General features: G+C 46.5%; 2 protein-coding genes across 5 annotated transcripts in view; one reads left to right on the top strand and one right to left on the bottom strand.

Annotated features, from left to right (window-relative positions):
- Window positions 1–11,815, top strand: part of LOC122257675 (uncharacterized) — a 118,036-nt gene extending 106,221 nt beyond the window's left edge. The window contains exons 3-9 of the mRNA XM_086539490.1: window positions 2,545–3,517; window positions 4,435–4,519; window positions 5,928–6,059; window positions 6,348–6,523; window positions 6,778–6,949; window positions 7,378–7,589; window positions 7,814–11,815. Of these exons, the coding sequence (XP_086395616.1) occupies window positions 3,311–3,517; window positions 4,435–4,519; window positions 5,928–6,059; window positions 6,348–6,523; window positions 6,778–6,949; window positions 7,378–7,589; window positions 7,814–8,536 (1,707 nt within the window). The 5' untranslated portion in view covers window positions 2,545–3,310 and the 3' untranslated portion in view covers window positions 8,537–11,815. The remainder of the gene's footprint in view (window positions 1–2,544; window positions 3,518–4,434; window positions 4,520–5,927; window positions 6,060–6,347; window positions 6,524–6,777; window positions 6,950–7,377; window positions 7,590–7,813) is intronic.
- Window positions 11,045–15,000, bottom strand: part of LOC122257674 (uncharacterized) — a 139,679-nt gene continuing 135,723 nt past the window's right edge. For all 4 annotated transcript variants that reach the window (XM_086539487.1, XM_086539489.1, XM_086539486.1 and 1 more), the window contains 4 exons: window positions 14,623–14,798; window positions 14,090–14,261; window positions 13,620–13,831; window positions 11,045–13,482 (listed from right to left, as the gene is read on the bottom strand). In XM_086539487.1, coding sequence (XP_086395613.1) covers window positions 12,409–13,482; window positions 13,620–13,831; window positions 14,090–14,261; window positions 14,623–14,798 — 1,634 coding nt within the window. In that variant the 3' untranslated portion in view covers window positions 11,045–12,408. The remainder of the gene's footprint in view (window positions 13,483–13,619; window positions 13,832–14,089; window positions 14,262–14,622; window positions 14,799–15,000) is intronic.

Raw genomic sequence — 15,000 nt, 5'->3', positions numbered from 1 at the left:
TTTAATGAACCAACATATATCTTTTGAACTACTTCTCTGGATGTACCGATGCAAAAGACTCCCTTGGATATAACGAATAAACACAGAACAAACTTTGGCACAACACCTTCGGACGTAACGAACTAGCAACCCTTTTAGAACGACTTAATGAAATAAAAGCTCCTTTAGAGAATGCCTGTGCACGTAACGAACCAATGGGAATATTTAGGATGATCTGTTTCGAAATAATGAACCAACGGACGACTTGGACTACCTCTATGAGCCAAGACGAGGCACTGGATGATCCATCTCGATTTAATGAACCGAGAATTCTTTTTGTAAGACGTCTTTATACTTAAGGAACGAATGAGTGGTTCCTTTGAAATATAAATGATCTTTATAACGAACCATAACTCTATAGAACGACTCCTTTCCATATTGTGAAAAAAAAAGAATAACGGATGACTTCCTTCAACTTGTCGATCCAAAAAAAAATCTTTTAACGACTCATTTGAATCCCTAATGCCTTTATTTATTTACCCATCTAGGACAATCCCATTAGACCCGATGAACATAGAGACTCCTCTTGGATGGACACCTTAGATTTATAGATCCTAACACCCCATTTGGCCGACCCCTTTGGACAGAACGATCTAATTGAAAGTTTTTACTAACTCATTTAGACGTAATTAACAAGCTCTTCGTCTCGGTGTCTTCGAACATAACGAACCAAAAGAGCTCTCAGAAACTATTGTCGACTTAATGAACCAAAAGCCCCTCCTGAACGACCCCTTTGCACTCCTGGTTTTACGTGACAGGTTATGACTGGGGAAACGACTGTAAACTCGTGTTCAGCGGCCAATCTTCGTAGGATCTCGAAGGATTTCGACTAAACAAGATGCTGAGGCCGAGAGGAGGACGTCGGGGTTGGCGGGTCGGTTGATTGGGTATAACGCCGAAGAGAAGGGAGGTGGGTGGGAAGAGAGGGAAGGAGGAACTGGGATTAGGAAGAGAAGAGGAGAAGTGGGGAGTGAAGGAGAGGTAGAAGGAATGAGGGGCAGGAGGGAGAAGAGGAGAGAGGAGGAAGGATGAGGGGAAAGGGAAAGGGGATGTCCTTTTGTTCATCTGCTGAGAATTTAAGATTCTTAACTGAGATAATAGATAAACTTTTATAAGATAATAAAAACAGATATGGCAAAAATGCAAGATAATATGATAAGAAGATACTAGGATAAGAAAATACTAATACAGCTCCAGAATTATATTGTTTATAGGAAAAAGTTCTTGCTGGTTTGTAATTCCCTTTAATTTAACTTTTTTTATGTAATAATTTGAATAACGGAGATAAACAGAGAATGACGAGTTACTAACGAATGCTGATTTATCTATTTATCTACATCTAGATATTGAATGAAATATTTGTTTTGCCAATTCCTGGAGTAACTCGAATCTTGAATCATGAATAAAAACTATTGCATGCTTGTATATATCTGATTGCATTATGCTTGTTATTTTGAAATCAGTTGGGTCTTCAGTCAAACCAGAAGTTATTTAGTTAGGAATGAATGTTGTTTTATTATACGTTTGAATATTTTTTAGTAAGTTTGATCGTCAGTCAAAACAAGGAACGTCGAGGAAGGACTCTCATTTTTCGGCCATTCGCTCCCATTCAGGGCGCCGTTTACCACCAATATTGTGGGAAAACTTTGCTTGAGAGTTTATGTTAGGGCATCTATCTGTTTTGTTTAATCTGCCAGTTCTGTTCTTCTGTTCTTCTGTCTATCTGGGAGGGGGAGAAGGTGGTATGAAGGGGACAAGCAGAGGGAATGACCTAGCTCATGTCCTCTCCAGTCATCGCGTAATTTTGTAATTTAAGTCAGTTGCTCAGAATGATTCTTCTTAGGCCGTGATTGTTCTTGATTTGTCTGTCATTCTCTCTCTCTGTCCCTCTCTCTCTCTCTCTCTCTCTGCCCCTCTCTCTCTCTCTCTCTCTCTCTCTCTCTCTCTCTCTCTCTCTCTCTCTCTCTCTCTCTCTCTCTCTCTCTCTCTCTCTCTCTCTCTCTCTCTCTCTCTCTCTCTCTCTCAATCTCTTTCTGCGTGTGTCTGTGTGTGTGTATGTGTGTGTGTGTGTGTTTGTATGTGTGATTGTATGTGTGTGTGTCCACGTGTCCTCCTAGATATAGGTTAATGCCTATATAATAAAGAATGTAAGGCTGAATTATTTATTCATTGACAATACAAGATTTATTTGCACAAGCTATCTTTGTGTATTTTACATTTCACTTTGCATTTTGTCATGTGTATGTATATTTTTTCGCGATTAGAGGCCATGATAAACAACCTCCATTATAGAACATTTATTCCTAGATTTCTTCCCTCACATCAAGTCGTTTATAACAAAGAGTAAAATCAAATAAAATATACGAAACGACATTCTCAGAGTCAGCCTTTATCTAAATCTAAATCTGTGTTAAGAAAAAGGCGGAGGATAAAATAAATAGATAAATAAAACCTGAAGACAATGTATTCTCAACAACTAACCAAACCTTTCTTGTTGTTGTGCAGGTGTCTGTCTCTGCGAGTCTCCGCGTGAGTCACCGGCGAAGCAGAGACGGCGGACGCCAAGGATACCCAACAAGGATTACCTCCAGTGTCTCCTTTTGGCGGCGTCTGCGAGCGTCGCTGCTTCCGAGCCGAGGCGCCGCGAAGGAATTCGTAAGGCGCCGACGTCCAAGAGCAAATAGGAGTAAAGGAGGATCGACTCGTGGACGTCGAGGCTGGTCGTCTCGTAGGTAGAAACGCTGATCGAGACGCGGCCTCTTCACGGCGATTGCCCGACGGTGACGCTCAGGTGACGGCGAGCCTCGGCAAGGTCAAATTGCATCTCGTTCGTACATCCGCGTGCGCACGCGCGGGCGCGCCCTCGAAGGGACAGAGGACAGTCACGAGGAATGCGCGGCGACGCTAACACGGCAGAGGAGCGGCGGCCGACGCGGACGGAGCGCCGGTGATCCTGGCGGCGTGATCGGAGAGGACCCGTGGCCAGCGCCTGTCACACTCCTGCGAGTGAGACGCCCAGCGCCCGCGACGAAGGCAAGGGAGCTTTGCGTCTGCACGAGTAACACGCGAGTTCGGCAGAGAGCGTCTGGAGAAGGAGGTCGTGCGACCTCACGAGGAGGCCGCCCTTAAACGGAAGGCGGAGTGACACCGATAGCTGACAGGAGGACGTGAGGCTGAGGGTGCGCCCGGGTGCGACCGCCCGCGGGGGAGGATGGTGCGACCGGACAGAGCCACCGCCGCCCACGCCCGCGTCTAGTGCAGCCGTAGCAACATGTCCAGCTCGCACTCGTCTGGGTCGTCCAGTGGGCGGCTCTCGACGTCTCACCCGCCCCCCATGCTCGGCGCCTCCCTTACACCCAAAAACCTACTCAGGAGGTACAAGCTGCCCACCGCGGCGCACCTCCACACGCCCGCCGCGCCCACGGGCCTGGACCTTTCACGCCCACTGCTGCTCTACCAGAACTACACGTCAACCAAGGTAAGGACGGCAGCTGTCAGCGTCGCTTCGTGGCCTCCAGCTGTTGTCTCAAATTGCTTTTCGCTGTATCGATGTCATTACCATCACCTTCATCTCATCATCAGGACCTCTGACGCTTTAAAGCTTTCGTATTAGCAGTCGCAAACAAAATGCCAATTGGACAGAACGCGAATGGATATCAGACACAGCCAAAGGACTTTATTATGAAGCGGGACGAGAAGCGAACTATACATGAGTTCATTTTGGCGACATGTCATCGCGACGAAACGAAAAGAAATACGAGATCTTGAGATAGGTCAGTTCTGCTCCAAGGACATTGGTTCTATTTTTAGGTGTCCCCATATGACTGCTGATTCTGGTTATGAAAGGGATTCGCTGCCCGGTTGCGGCGAGTGAGTGTCATGCTTTGGGATTTTATAGAGTATGCGCTGGTTAGTAGGAGAGATAGATAGATGGATAGACAGCCAGATACTCAGACAGTGGTTGAAATATACGTACAATGAGAGAGAATGAAAATGATTGAGGGAGGGAGAAAGGGAAATAGAGAGAGAGAGAGAGAGAGAATGACAGACAAAACAAGAGCAATCATGGTCAGGGGACCATTCCAGGCAATTGTCAAACATGACACAAATGCAAGATGACTAGAGAGGACTTGAGGTAGGTCATTTCTTCTGTGCCCCCCCCCCTACCCTACCCTACTCTTTTCCTTTTTGTTTGTCCTCGATGCTTAGGTTATGATTTACTTGATCATCATCAACTTAGACATGACCATCAGTTAACTTATCGAAGCTTATTAGTGCTATCATCATTCTCGACAATATAATCAGCATTATCATCCTCACCATCATTGTTATTAAATTATCAACCAATCACCATCCTCCTTTCATTCTGATCGCCTCACCATCACTTCCCTCCAGGTTCGCGGCGTGTCCCTGCGTCCCGGTCGAGACGGCGCCCTCACGCCCATCGGCCCGGCCATCGTCATCCCCGACTCCTACACAGGTTGGTAGAACTCCTGACTCCGTCATGCAACTCCTTTGCGCTTATTTTTCCTCCATGGTATTCACCCCTATTCCTTTCTGTTTCTCATCTCGCTTATTTATTTGTAATTCTTTTTTCGTTTCCTCTTATTCTGTTGTCATATTCTCCTAAATTCGTTTCTTTCCCCTCTCCCTCTTTCCTTGGCCGCCCTTCACTCCTCCCTTTGGCTGCCTTTTCTGCTCTTCTCTCCAACCAGCCCTTTTCCCCTCATCTCCTTCTCCTTTTATACGCCCCCTTTCCCTCTCCCTATCTCTCTATCCCTTTCCTTCTCCCTCTCCCTTCACTCTCAATCCCTTACCGACTCCCTCTCCTTCTTCTTCTTCCGCCCCTCTCACTCGCCCTCCCTCCTCATCCCCTTCTTTTCCCCCTCTTACCTCTCCACTATCTCCCACATTCCTCCCTTCCTCATCTCCGCCCTCCCTCCCCCACCACCCCTTCCACCCTCCCACCTCCACCCACAGTTGCCGTTCTGGACCCCTTCAGTTAACGGTCTAATTGCATGTGGCGGATTAAGATATGCATCTGAAGCAGTTCTGCCGCGGAGTTCTGCTGAGTTTTATTGTGGTCGTGATGAGCAGATCGAGTTCGAGTCTGCAGGTCGGCTTTGAAAGATTAGACCTAACTTTAGATTTGCCTAAATGTTTGAATGTTGGTCGAGAGAGAGAGAGAGAGAGAGAGAGAGAGAGAGAGAGAGAGAGAGAGAGAGAGAGAGAGAGAGAGAGAGAGAGAGAGAGAGAGAGAGAGAGAGAGAGAGAGAGAGAGAGGAGAGAGAGAGAGAGAGAGAGAGAGAGAGAGAGAAAGGAGAGAGAGAGAGAGAGAGAGAGAGAGAGAGAGAGAGAGAGAGCGAGAGAGAGAGATAGAGAGAGAGAGAGAGAGAGAGATGCGACCCCTCACCCGGTCCTCGTGCCCCCAGGCTGGTTCTCCATCGTGAAGGGCGAGGGCCACACGGCGCCTTTCAGAGAGAGAGAGAGAGAGAGAGAGAGAGAGAGAGAGAGAGAGAGAGAGAGAGAGAGAGAGAGAGAGAGAGAGAGAGAGAGAGAGAGAGAGAGAGAGAGAGAGAGAGAGAGAGAGAGAGAGAGATGCGACCCCTCACCCGGTCCTCGTGCCCCCAGGCTGGTTCTCCATCGTGAAGGGCGAGGGCCACACGGCGCCCTTCAGAGAGAGAGAGAGAGAGAGAGAGAGAGAGAGAGAGAGAGAGAGAGAGAGAGAGAGAGAGAGAGAGAGGAGGAGAGAGAGAGAGAGCGAGAGAGAGAGAGAGAGAGAGAGAGAGAGAGAGAGAGAGAGAGAGAGAGAGAGAGAGAGAGAGAGAGAGAGAGAGAGAGAGAGAGAGAGAGAGATGCGACCCCTCACCCGGTCCTCGTGCCCCCAGGCTGGTTCTCCATCGTGAAGGGCGAGGGCCACACGGCGCCCTTCTTCTCGTCGGTCGAGCAGGTCGCCACCAGCAAGGTGTCCTTCTTCCTCACCAGATACGACGTGCCCGCCTACACCAACCTCAAGGATGGTGAGACTCTTTGCCGTGGAATTTTTATATCTTGAAAGTTCTTTATAAGATATCTTACGTTCTTGGTAACTTCATTCTTAATTTTTATTATTACCAAATCTTCAAGAATCATTATTTTCATTCACAATTATTTATTCAAACATTCAGTCTTCCTTTTTTCTTTCCATTGATCATAACTTGCCCAATCAGTCGACCATCGGACATCAGTTTGATCAAGGTTCCCCAGATTTGTTTACCAACGCGCCCGCCCAGACCTATCATTTTAACAAGTCTCCCCCTTAACCACAGAAAATGGGCGCATGACGTACCAGAAGACGATGGTCCAAAGCGGCCACGTGCTCAAGCTCTTGGGCATCTTCGAAGACCTCAATGCCCGAAGAACCAACAGCTCAGGTCGAGGACGCGATGCCGGTCCGGTCTATGTGTGTGATAAATATGCACAGTGTCTCAATTATAGAAATGAGGTGGGTTTAGCTCCTTGTTTTGATTTCCCTTTGGGATGTCTGCTCTTAGTTTCGGTTCTATGCGACTTAGCTTTCTGGTCAGTTTGTCTGCCTTGCTGATGAGTTTACTCCCATGCATTTAATCTTTATGTATTACTTTTTTTTACCCATTTCTCTCTATTTCCTGTATATAGTATAGTTTCTTTACATTTTATATGTGTGCTTTTTGTCCTTCTTTTGCAACCAAACGACCGCTGATTTGGACCCCCTTGCAGGTGGTGTTCCTGCCGTTCTCGGCGTCGGGTCGTTTCTACACGACGGCGCACAAGTCGAGCAAGAACCCGAACCACGTGTACCTGATGGCGCACATCCTCAAGAACCACAAGCTGCCCCTCACCGTCAGGCTCGTCTGCGGCTATATGCCTCGCGTCCCCTGCAACTTCACCGGTGAGTCTTGCACGACTTCTTGCGTGTTTCTTGTATTCATCGCTGTTGTCTGACTGGTATGGGGTGAAGGTAGGGTTTTTTCTCCCGTAGAGATTATTGGAATTGCGTCTTTAATTTCCCAGGCAGACGATGGAAGAATCTCTTGCATATTTATTTGTTTCTATCGTTTTATTAGCATGCAATAATGGGATGATTCTTCCCTAAAAGTAATAAGTATCTTTCAGCTAAAGCTTTCCTGGTAAGTAGAGGACATGTAATTTGTCTCTTGATGACATCTAGCAGATAATAGATTATCTCGTGTAACTTAACACTGGCTCCAGTAATTGAGCAATAATTACGTATGCTTTTCTGTTTTGCGTTGCCAAGCTCTGATAGGATTGACGCTTGTGAAAGAAGCCCTTTGTGCTAAGTGTCGTGCTCTTCCTCAGGGGTGCTGCGACTGGAGGAGGCCGAGAAGGAGGCGGTGATCCTCGCGTGCACGATGACCAACGAGGCTCGGGCGACCCTGTTCGAGATCGACGTCGCGTCCAACTTCGTCCTGACGCCCGTGAAGGACCCGCTCTTCCCCAAGTCGCCCATCTTCCTCAAGACCGTCTCCTACTGTGAGGACGAGGCTGAGCCTTGGAGGCGGCAGATCAAGGTCTGGTGTTGCATGAGGTTTATTTCTTTTATAACATTTGGTTTTGAGATATTAAGGTCGAGTGCTATTCTGCTTTATGTAATCGTGTACAATGTTGAAGTGATTTCGAATATTGGGAATGATTTGAATGAAGTTAACAATTACTATTACTGCTTTCAAAAATAAAATTATTGTCAACTCTCTTTACATGCCATGCTATAACTACAGTTCTTTGTTCCCATCAGGTCACACATCACGTGACTGAGAAGAGGTCGCGGTCCCTGAGTCGGTCGTTGAGCGACAAATTCGTCGAGCAGCAACCGCGCCCCGCCGGCTTCGCCTTCCTGGCCGACGTCGAGAAGCGGAAGAACCGCGGCCGAGAGAAGTCGCGGGACCGCCTGGCCGTCCGGACCGGCGAGAGGACGCGCGACAAGAGCCGCGACAACATCCTCAGGAGCCGCAGTAAGGAGAAGCTGCTCGACCACAGCCCCAGCAAGATCAACTGCAAGGGCCAGGACCAGAGGAAGCTCTCCAAACAGAACACGTACATCTTCCAGAACGGACGCAGCCCGCGGACGCAGCAGAAGAAGCAGGAGGCAGACGCCGTCCGGAGACTCAACCGATCTATCGAGAACCTGGACTACTCGAGGGTCGCGGACGACATCAGCCCCGTGCACGAGGAGGAGGAGGAGGACGAGGAGGCGCACTACACCGAGATCTGCGAGCACATCCTCAGCAGAAAGTCCCCGCTGAAGAACGAGCGGCCGGGACGCCAACGGTCCGCCGACAAAGAGAATGGGACTCGCAGGACGACGGGGCACGACGGAGAGAACAGCCTGAGCTTCACCCTTCTCAAAAAGGATATTGGAGGATACTACGTCAAGATCCCGGGCTTTGAGGTGCCGAGGGACGAGCTCGACCAAGGATTCTCACCGGATACCAGCAAAGCTTGCGACTCGCTTTGCTAATCGTCATTGATGAAGCCATTGATGCTGGCGCCAGGGACAACAGACTGGCTTTATGAAATTCTATTTGAAAGCATGAAACATGAATTCGGTGAGTCAGGCAGGAATTCGGATCCAGAATGTGACTGAAAAAAAACTATTTCAGAGACGTAACTGAACAATGGGCGAATCAGAAATTAGAGAACAATTAAGGGAGTTGAACAGTTGGTGACCATTTCACCTTACTAGCTTTCTGATTTTTCATTGTCATGGGTAACTGAAAATGAATGTGCAATTAAGGGAAGAAATGTGATAATGGTGGATAAAACAAAGTGTGCGATTCCCTACTGGTGTGGAACTTTTCGAGGGAAATATACAAGTTCTCGCATGGTGCTCACAACACTAAGTCTAATTCCGATTTGAAGGACAGATGAACCTGTGGCCGTCGAATATCTCACGACCGCCAGAGGGGTCGTTGTCGTTTGGTACAACAGTTGAAAGTATTACTGTATTTCTAAATAAGCATCAAGACATCAAAGAATTGTGTGCAGTGTGTGTGAAGTGTGGCTGAAAATCGAATTGATACTGTTAGTAATTTTCCTCCCTTTTCCATAGATTTTTTCTTAAAACATTTTGAAATTCATGTATGATTACGAAATTCGTCTAGTCACTGGTATTATTTTCGTTTTGGCTAAAATTTTCTCGAAAAATATAATTTTCGTAAACTGAATCAGTGTTGAAAAATAAAGCAGAACTTGTCACCTTTTCCATGATTACCGAGTTAAAGTCACCTTTAGAATTTTTAGCTTTTTAATATTATTTAATATTACAAGTAATAGAACCCGTATTCGAAACGTCCCTAGTTTGGTGTATTCTAAAATCAAACAACCTGCAGTATTTTGCATAAGCTGCTCTGACTGTTAGATTGATATTGCAACCAGTATGCATTGTGGGCGTCGTATAGTGAGTGATACATGGAAATTATTTTTTTTTTTTGTGAATGCCATCTGACTGATGATTTCTTGCCAGTGGTCATATTGGCTTACTGGCGTATTAGACGTTATTCTTTGTCTCGCATGTGTTTGAATGATGTGGTGGACGTCCAATGTTCTTTCATAACACGACGCTGTTATACAGCTTGTATTTGATGTTCAAAAGTATAATTCTTGGACAGTATAACTGATTGATATGTGTTTGTACAGTATTACTCATATGTATGAAGAACATGTATTTTGTGTACTTTTATATACATAAAGACTGTTACATACTGTATGACTCGAGTTGTGTACAGCAATATACGCATATTTTTTACTACAAATATAGGTCGTTGATAAAGCCACACCCCTTGAATGGAAAGTTATTCTAGAAGACACTTTTAAGTTCAAATGAGATTTAAAAAAAAAGGTTTAGAGCCCAGTGTTATTTTTCAAAGATTTGGTCATAAACATTATTGTAAAATTAATCCGTATCAGTGTGTAAATTAAATATTCTTTAAGAACATCAGTTTTTCTTTGGTCTTCCTAGCTTTTTTTCCTTACGTGGGGTTAACGAATTACAAGAAAATACATTTTATAAGTTGAAATACATATTTTATTTTGTCATATGTGAATACAGTAGGAAATATCTGACAATATAAAACATGACAATAAGCCATCAAAATATAAAGGATGGAATACATGGACATTTACACAAGAATTCATTTACAGCGATGTTTCCTGGTGTGCAAGCTTGACCTCGCTCCTGACCTTTCCAACATTCCGCTAAGACCACTTTTTCACCTTCCTCTGATTCTAATCGATGCAACAATCATGCATGATATATAACATTCACCATCTCTCACCGGATGCAACAGAACACGGTCTTCAATTACCTAATCTATTTACTGCCTTTTTAATGCATGAGAAGACTGATTGTTAGAACTTATAGTGGCTGGTGTGATTGTGCAGTGCAATGGCTGGGGAAGTAATGTGAATTCCCTAAACAGGTTGTGTCGGGTGGAAAAAATATATATATAATACAAGTATCTGTATAAAAATATGTAAGGAAAAAAGGTTCATCTTCTCATACGTTTTGGGGAGAATAAGTGTTTTCGTTTTTGGAGATTCACTATAAGAGAAAAAAATGCAAAGGCCTTTTTAGCTCCAACCAGGTATCACAAGATTACACATACCGGAGAATAGTCTGAACAAATTACATATATCGCGGCGATAATGACAGAAAATCATAAACAGTGTGTGATTGCCCGAACACCAAGCTGCATTTAGATTGGCCGCGAGAAAATCACAACCCCGAGCGCTGATTGGCTGTGCACACTCGCCTCTCGACGCTGATAGGCTGCTTTGGAATGATAATTTCCCATCTAATTGTCCGAACTCGAGACAAGTTTTTGTCGATGATGTACCCAGGAGCAGCAAGACATGTCTGTGGTGTTCAGCACGCGTCTGCGGCGAGTGTCAGTGGGCGAGAGATGGCGGGGTCATTGTCGGCGATCTGACTAGAGTGATTCGGGCCGGGATGGTAACACATTGCTTTTTGCTTTTCTCTTTCTGTTTTCTTCTTTTCTTCCTCGCGTTAAATCTATTCTTGTCATTCTTCTTTTAGTATTCTTTTCTATTTTCATTTTCTTGTTTTTAGGGTCTAAGCTTTATGGGTCATTGGATTATACGGGTAAATTGTTCACTCGATTTCTTTTCAGGAAATTTATTATTTTTTCTTGTGCATTTACAGTGTGCACTAAATGTCACTGAGTGCAAGGAAGCAGACTCAAATGCACTGCACTTCCACTTCCGTCGACATAAAATACCGTCTCACTATCTCACTTTTGCCTCGACCAACGACTCGAACACAAAATGTACAGATTACTCAGCATAGAAGAAGCAGTATCTCAAACATACTCTTTCCTCAGAAGGAATTTAGGATTTCTCACTGCCTTTCCGCAGATAACACATTTTTTCAAACGTCGGTCTTCCACTCATAAAAGGATGTAAGAATCATCACCTATTTCTTACGCATCACGTCTCTTACTCAAGATTTCATCACAGGAGGTATTGGTCTTCGTGTTTGCTGTATGTCTTTTGAGGAGGAAAATGTTTGTTTTGTTTTTCCACTGTACATCAGTAGCGTAGGATTACAATGCAAGGAAAAGAGGATTATATATTTTCGCTCTTTGTCCCGAGTTTCCTCAGATTGTAGAATACTGCAATATTTTCTTAAATCCATACTCTTTTTACACACACACACACACACACACACACACACACACACACACACACACACACACACACACACACACACACACACACACACACACACACACACACACGTTTAAAACACTTGAACGTTTCAGAATCAATCGTAATAAAGCTCGTAACATAAAACTTCCAGTAGAAGGTTCAAGAGCAGGGTTTGGTGTCACTGAAGAGTCAGCCTTTCCCGGAGTCACCCTTGTTCGTCACAGCCACGAGTGTGTGCAATCTAGAACGCCTAGACCGCACCACACGACAGGAAACACTTTATTGAAGGGCGGGTAAATGTATAGACGTGTTCCGCTTTTCAGGAACGGAAAGTATTGCTTACATGCCAAGGATAATTATGTACACAAATACACGCATGCCAGTTCATATGTGCGAAACTGAGCCACAGTAATGTAGGACGGATTTTTTAAACTCATTTAGCCGAGATCAATTTGACCGTGACTAAGTCTGCGGAGATAAAACGCCACGAATCAAAAGATCTTGATGATGATAACACCAATTAATCGTCAGTTTCCAAAGGGCGCACTTCACTCACTAAGAGGCGTTCAAGAACATCCTCGTCGTCGACTTGAGCACAGGGAGTCGTCTCAACACAGGGAGTCAGCTGGAGCACAGGGAGTGGGCTGAAGCACAGGGAGTCCTCTAGCACATGGAGTCGTATCCGTTCAATTCGTCCCCGAGGACTGTCTTGCCGATCTCCTCCTGCGGGACTTCGAAGCCCTTGAGTTTCATGTAGTATCCTCCGGTGCTGTTCCTGGTGATGGTGGAGAGCTTGTCGTCCTCCTGGTCCTTCACAACGACGCGTATTATGTACACTTCGTTGGCCTTGTCCTTCTCGATCATGTCGCGGCCGCCCTTGGTCGAGTTGGTCTCGTCGCCGTGGACGCTGTCGGCGGCGCTGACGTGGATGGTGGAGACGCCGCTCTCGCTCGGCGGGATGTTCTCCTTGTAGTCGCCGCTCGCGCTCGAGAACTTCCTGCTCCTCGACTCCCTGTCGCTGAACGTCGCGCTGACCCTCCCCGAAGTGTCGCACGGGACGTGGTTCTCCTCCTCGAGGGTGAAGCTCAGGTTGGGGAGGCTGAGCGGAGGATGGCCTCTGGAAGAGGGCTGCCTCCGGCTCCTCCGGCCGTAGTCGCAGATCTCGGCGTAGTGGCTCTCAGAGACGTCCTCCTCCGTCTCGGGAATCGGGCTGATGTCGTCGGCCACTCGCGAGTACTCCAGGTTCTCCACCGAACGGTTGCTGTTGAGGCTGTTGTTGATGCTGTTGCTCTTGTAGCCACCGAGGTCGCTCTCCGCCCGCCGCTCGGGGTGCTTGGAGCCGCCGCGCCCGTTCTGCAGGACGTACGTGTTCTGCTTGGAGATCTTGCGGTGGTCCGAGCTCTTCTTCTTGGCCTCGAGGCTGTGCTCGGCGATCGGGAAGCCGCTGAAGCTGTTGCTGTAGTCGTGGTACTTGAACTTTGTCTTTTCGACGCTCTTCTCGCGGCTGCGGAACTCACGGAACCGCTGCTCTCGGCTCTTGTCGCGGCTCTTGTCCCGGCACGGCTCGCTCTGCCGGCTGTCCCTCGACCGGTCGCGGCTCCGGCCCTTCTTCTTGTCGTTGTCGACGGACAGGAACGACAGGCTCAGCGGCCGCACGCTGGCCATCGGCTCAACGAATTTGTCACTCAGTGATCGGGTCAATGACCTTGACCTCTTCTCGGTCACATGGTGAGTCACCTGCGGACGAAGACGTTCAAACGCATTATTAATCTGTTGTAACGAACAGGCAATAAACCACCATATCGTTAGCCAAAGTATCTGTCACTTTCGAAACGACACCGATGAGGGGCACGTCGCCCTGTCCTCCCACCCACCTTAATCTGTCGTCTCCAAGGCTCGGCCTCGTCGTCGCAGTAGGAGACGGTCTTGAGGAAGATGGGCGACTTGGGGAAGAGCGGGTCCTTCACGGGCGTCAGGACGAAGTTGGACGCGACGTCGATCTCGAACAGGGTCGCCTGAGCTTCGTCGGTCATCGTGCACGCGAGGATCACCGCCTCCTTCTGCGCCTGCTCTAGACGCAGCACGCCTGGGGGGGAAATGTTCTCATTTAGATGGCTATTTAGGAAGTTCAAAAGTTCACACGTTCTTTTGTATAGCATAACCTCTCTCCAGAATAAAATATATCTTAGAAAGTTTAGAGAAGCGCTACGCTACAGTAATGTGGAAGGAATAGTTGAGACTCCACAACTTCTACAGGAGATGAAAAGGTCATCACATCCCATGCTAATAAAGTTCCCGAGCCAAAAACAGGTGCGTTTGCGAGACGCCTTCCCGCGCGACTCACCGGTGAAGTTGCAGGGGACGCGAGGCATGTAGCCGCAGACGAGCCTGACGGTGAGGGGCAGCTTGTGGTTCTTGAGGATGTGCGCCATCAGGTACACGTGGTTCGGGTTCTTGCTCGACTTGTGCGCCGTCGTGTAGAAACGACCCGACGCCGAGAACGGCAGGAACACCACCTGCAACGAGGGTCCAAATCAGCGGATGTTTGGTTGCAAAAATTATAATAATTATAATAAAAAAGGAATCAAAACAATCGAGATGAAAAAGAGAAAGGAAAATAAATAATAGATAGAGACTGACTTAAAGGAACTCGAAAGAAAAAACGACGAGGATGAAAAAAATGAAAATAGAACCCTGATAAAGTAAAAATCAACTAAAGAATAAAAAAAACACAAGGAATCGACACCCCCCCCCAAAAAAAAAAAATAATAATAATAAATAAAAAAAAAATAAAAAAATAATAAAAAAAAAAATATAAATCAAATATTATAATATCAAAATTCAAAAGAAAGCCAACCAATAACGTCAACCCCCCACCTCGTTCCTATAGTTGAGACACTGGGCGTATTTATCGCAGTTGAAGACGCTGGAGGCATCGCGCCCTCGCCCCGTGCTGTTGGTCCTGCGGGCGTTGAGGTCTTCGAAGATGCCCATCAGCTTCAGCACATGGCCGCTCTGCACCACCGTCTTCTGGTACGTCATGCGCCCCTCGGCTGTTTCCAAAAGGGGAGGGAGGCGTTCTTTTATTCACTCTGACTGTGTATGTCTGTGTGTGTGTTCCATGGTGAACAAATAGATAGCTAAGAAGAAAAAGGGTTATTCACATTTCTTTTGTGTGTGTGTGTGTGTGTGAATATATATATTTCATAACGGTTTCCTTGAAGTTGTAAAAAAAAAAAAAACATAATTCTGCTG

The sequence above is a fragment of the Penaeus japonicus genome, unplaced genomic scaffold (genome assembly GCF_977035675.1).
Source record: "Penaeus japonicus unplaced genomic scaffold, GWHDUDI00000001_assembly GWHDUDI00000009, whole genome shotgun sequence".
Lineage (NCBI taxonomy): Eukaryota > Metazoa > Arthropoda > Malacostraca > Decapoda > Penaeidae > Penaeus > Penaeus japonicus.
Note: the sequence above shows the minus strand (reverse complement) of the source record. Positions and strands in the feature narration are given on the sequence as shown.